We start from the raw sequence: 5,212 nt of genomic DNA on the forward strand, positions 1-5,212 counted from the left end.
ATCAAATTCAATTTTTATTTTAAATAAATAATTGTAAGGATTCATGTATTCTAAATTTATTACATTTAATATAAGTAAGTGGGTGTTGCTTATGTTAATTAATTGGTTACTGTATACCTGCCCCAAAATGTTTGGTTATTGGTTGAGTTTTAGTTATACAGATCAGCCAGCATACCCGTGGAGGTCAGCCTTCGGCTTTGTTCAGGTTGAGACGAACTGGACGCAGAGTGTATTTTGACGATGATGTGTTGATGGTGAACCATGGAATCCTCATCTGCCAGATAAATGATACATTAACAGCACACTTGTGAATAATGAAATTATTCAAAAAATGACAGTGGATATGCATCAGGTCACCAGTCAAGATTGTATTATTCAGGTGTCTTTTAAAACTCTTAAAGAGGAATCTATCTAATGTAGACCAGTTATGTCCAGTACCACTGAAACACTATTGACATTATTTTCTCTCTCTCTCTCTCTCTCTCTCTCTCTTTCTCTCTCTCTCTCGCTCTCTCTCTTTGTCTCTCACTCTCTCTTTGTCTCTCCCTCTCTCTCTCTTGCTCTCATTTTTGCAGGTTGACAAGGCAGTATTGCGCATCATGACTGATGAGCAAATGGCAAAATACTTAACGTCATATGGTGACAGAATAGCTGCTCTGTCTTTCTGTGAACAAACACAGTACCACAACACTAATAAAGATACTCTTCTTCATAGATTAAGAGATAAAATAGGGGCACGCAAAATGAAGTCAAAAACAAAAAGAGCAGTGACTGGTCCCCTAGATAATCTCCAAAGTGCCATGGCCAGAGAACAAAAAAGGTCAGGAGAGAAGACTTCTAGGAAGGTTGAAATTGGATGGCTTCATTTTGGCGGTAATAGATACTCTCAAGTACGAACCAACAATGGTGGAGGCACAAGACACGCTGCTTTGACAAAAACAACAACTGTTTCTCAGATCATGGAATTAGGAAAGGAACTATTTTTTCCTGATGGACATTCAACAAAAGGGCCATCTGAAGACTTCACATTTGACATCTGTGATTTTAAAATGAATACTATTCCCTTGGATAGCACAAATGGCAAAATGTATGAACAAACTAAACTGAAGCTACTCAGATTTTACCTTTGCACAAAAGGGGGAGCTTCAACAGATCACTCTTCATCTGAAGAAACTAAAATGATGGAAGATGAAGAAAATGACCTGCTTGAAGATGGATCTCTCTCAGATGATCCCATTGCACATCTGCAGGATTATTCACATTCATCTGACAGTGTCGGAACCACATGTGTTTATGGAACAAGGCCAGATGTAAATAATTTTGCTCAAAGATTACTCTCCAGTCAATAAATGTATTATAATTTTCTATCTACATATATCTTCAACCCCTTAATAGAGTTGTGTTTTGATGTGTAATTTTATATCGCATTTAATATTAAATGTGGAGCATGTGTTCTGACGTTACAGCTGACAACATTTAAAGGTTTCGTCTGTTTTTTCGTTTGTAAATAATGTAAATAATTTTGCTCAAAGATTACTCTCCAGTCAATAAATGTATTATAATTTTCTATCTACATATATCTTCAACCCCTTAATAGAGTTGTGTTTTGATGTGTAATTTTAAATAGCATTTAATATTAAATGTGGAGCATGTGTTCTGACATTACATCACGAAACATTTAAAGGTTTCGTCTTTGGTTTTTTTGTTTTTTTCAGATGCTAAAAAAAAGAGAAGGGCAACATCCAAGACAGCATAAAGTCCAGGTCCATCACATCCCTTTGAATCAATCCCAACAGACATAAAATACACTACTGAGGTTAGTTTACTTGACCCCTTGTTTGATGAGGCAGATACACATGTATGGAATTCAGACGATGACCTGGTGACTATAAACTTGGATGTTGAGGAGAATACAGATGTTACACAGGTAATGTTTTATCTAGAATTTCTGTGCAAACATTCTTGAATTTTCATTTTAGTGGTGTGTCATGTACAACTTGTATTAAAAACAAATACCAATGGTTTTCTTAAGTGAAAGTGAAAATCCTTTTCAGCTAATTCCTGGGATTGTAACACTGTTTTTATCATACTGTACTGTAGGGCTGCATTATTATTTCCAAAATTAATAATCACGATTATTTTGGTCAGTATATCATCATGATGATTCATTATGGTTGGTCAAACATGTCTATTTTTTGCCCTTTTTTTTAGACAAACAGTACATAATCAAGGTTTCAAGCCTTGATACTTACAAATAATAATATTAAAATAAAATAAGTAAATAATAATGAATGGCAAAAATTAGCACATAGGGCAACACAGCCAACTTACTTGCTGAGTGTAACCCAATGAAAAAAAATTAAAGCCTACTTAGAACCAAGCACAATATTTTAATCAAATTTTGATTAAAAGCAAATTAAAAGCAAATTTTAATCAATTAGCAAAATGTCAGTTTCGGTCATTTCAAACTGAATTTATTCAATTTTTTTGTCAATTGGATTTTTCAAAATGGCTCTCAATTGACAGCTAGCACTTAAGAATCAGGTGAGTAACTCAATGCACACTGGTAAATAATATATTCGGATGAGAAAATAAGAGGCTTTTGTCATGGAAACATGTGGGAAACATTGCCCCTGGTGGTAGTACTTGATTTGATTTGTAATTTAAAAAGAAAGTGCTTGACTTTTTTAATGTTAACGTCACCGTGGATCAGCTTAATTAATCGTGGCAGCCAATATTATGATAATGATTAAAACTCTGGAATGTTCTTAATTTTGACTCAGAGTTATGCTGATGGATAAAACTAATTTAGAAAGATTTTTATAAATAATAGTCTGCAATGATTTTCTTATATTTTATGATTAATGTGTCGCTGATTGTATTCCTCAGAGCGCTGAGATGAGTGGAGCACCTATGCAGCTCCTACTGCTCTCAGGTGAAGGCTTGCTTACACAGGATGAGCAGCAATCCATATATGATGAGACAGTGCAAACAGCCCAGGTAAAACACACCACTTCACGCAACTCTGATGTTTTCAGGGTTTTCAAAAGAAGGCAGTTTGAGGAGGGCTGTAGTTTGAAAACAAAAATATATTTGAGTTGTGTCTTTGCTACATAAGATACACAGGACCCCAAATTATTTTAATCTTGGTGCAAACATGTCAAAAGCTAGGATACTTTGGCCTCTGCTTTATTCATTGACCTTCCTATTTTTACCTGTGTGTTCTTCTAGCTGGACAGTGGACTGAATTTGCCCTCTGATTCAAGAAGCCAGTTGTCGTCAACAACAAGAGCCAGCAACCCAGGAGTTCTAGAGACAAGATGTGCTTCAATATGCAGGGTAATGGTTGTTGGTGATCTGTATGTGGCTGTATTTATGGACAGTGGAATTATGAATATGAGTTTAAAGGTGGACTTCCATCAATGACAAGGCTGTTGATTATGCCGGCGTGTCCAGAGAGGTGTACACAGCCTTCTGGCAACAATTTCTGGAACAGTGTGAAGGGGAAACGGAGAGAGTTCCGAGGCTTAGGCCAGATTTTTCTGAGACTGAATGGCAAGCTGTGGGACGTATTTCGGTGAAAGGGTTCTTGGACCATGGTGTCATGCCAGCAATGCTGTCGACTGCGTTCATTTTAGCGTGCATCACCGGAATTGAGTCTGTTGATACAGACATCTTGACGTCATCATTTCTAAATTTCTTACCGCCCATCGAGAGGTCAGATGTTGAGAATGCTCTTCTGGGAAGAAAAGAAGAAGGGGATCAAGAGGATTTGCTTGACCTTTTCACACGAAAGAGAACTAGAGAACGGCATGAGGTCTGCCATTGAAATAATGGCACATAAGGCAATTCTCCAAGAGCCAAAGTTTGTAATTGATTGTTTTTCTAGTCCAATGTCACTTGTTAAGTTGAAACTACCAGATAAGAAAAGTGTGTCGTATCTGTATGAGCTAAAGAAGCCCACAGGCAAAAGAGTGATGCAGATGCTTGAAGCAACAAGGATGGTGCTCTCTTAAAGAGAACAACCAACTCTAAACCATCTCCAACGTTACGTCAAAAATGCTGATCAATCAAAAGCAGAGAAGTTCCTGCGCTTCTGCGCAGGTTCTTCAGTTATATGTGTTGAGAAAATTATGGTTAGCTTTAATGCTGAAACTGAACTCAACAGAGAGCCTGTTGCGCATACCTGTTTCGCTACACTCAATCTGCCATGTACATATAGTTCCTACCCAGAGTTTCGTACAGAGTTTGATAACATTCTGTCCAGCAATTACCTGGAGATGGACATAATTTAAACTTGACAGCAAGCTTGATTTGATCAGGCCAAATAGTAGCCATCTCCATCTCTCTTCCCTTTATGCTCTTTCCTTGCATTCTGTCTCTGCTCCTTTCATGTTTTTCTGTCCTCTCCGCTGCTCTCTTCACTTTTGCTGCCTCTCTCCTCCCTCAGTGTTTTTCTCGCCTCCCCCCGCCATCCTTCTTGTCTCTTTTCTCACATCTCCATGCCTCGCATCTGTCTTTTTGTCTCATCATCATCATCATTATTTGAACTTGAGAGCAAGCTTCATCAGGTCAAACAACAACAGGCTTTATTGTATGGTTGATTCTATTTTATTGATTTTTATGTGTCTGTTTTTGTTGCCATTTAAGCATTTGATGCACTGAACATAGTGGTACACAGTCTTTAATTCATATCAGCCTGTAATAGTATTTTTCCCTAGGCGAAATAGAACATTATGTTGATTTTGTTGATACATTAAGTGTACACTTTATGTTGATTTTATAGTTTGAATTATACTTCAAAAATGACAGTATTAATTTTCACTTGTTCCAAAAAAGCATATTAGGGTAATTTCCTAGTTGTCCATCACTGGCAATTTGTTAATTATTATCGTTATAAGTCATTACAGTTGGTCATTACAGTTGGTTGGCTCATTCATTAACATTCTGAAACTCAATGTTGAGATACCAATGAAGGAACGTTCCTGTTTATAAAATGTCTAAGCTAATTTTTATCTTTGTGAGATGGCCTTCAGAATCATTGTATTATTTTCATTATAATGCTTTAATTTACTGCTGGAACTTCTGTTGAATGTGAGTTCATTTTGCCACAAAGTGACATATAAGTACTCTAGTGTACATATTGATGTCAATTCTTTTTTTATTGACAGATAAGACAACATTTACATTTATTCATTATTGCAGACTCCAA

The 5,212-nt window shown here is 36.6% G+C and overlaps 1 protein-coding gene and 1 pseudogene across 2 annotated transcripts; both read left to right on the forward strand.

The window, feature by feature from the left end:
• The first annotated feature begins 599 nt into the window (after nucleotides 1-599).
• On the forward strand, nucleotides 600-1,349 carry LOC148421785 (uncharacterized). The gene has a single exon (XM_088416523.1). It carries the CDS (start codon nucleotides 600-602, stop codon nucleotides 1,347-1,349), a length of 750 nt encoding a protein of 249 aa, XP_088272649.1.
• A 1,566-nt stretch (nucleotides 1,350-2,915) lies between these two features.
• LOC148421786 (uncharacterized) lies at nucleotides 2,916-5,212 on the forward strand (annotated as a pseudogene). Its single transcript, XR_015865919.1, has 2 exons — nucleotides 2,916-3,000; nucleotides 3,232-5,212. The product of XR_015865919.1 is annotated as an uncharacterized LOC148421786 (transcript).

This window comes from Hippichthys cyanospilos, chromosome 6 (genome assembly GCF_059441005.1).
Source record: "Hippichthys cyanospilos isolate Australia breed blue-spotted pipefish chromosome 6, RoL_Hcya_1.0, whole genome shotgun sequence".
Classification (NCBI taxonomy): domain Eukaryota; kingdom Metazoa; phylum Chordata; class Actinopteri; order Syngnathiformes; family Syngnathidae; genus Hippichthys; species Hippichthys cyanospilos.

Excerpts from the sequence above, each read along its gene's own strand:
- LOC148421785 (XM_088416523.1), top strand. The coding sequence starts at position 600 with ATGACTGATGAGCAAATGGCAAAATACTTAACGTCATATGGTGACAGA.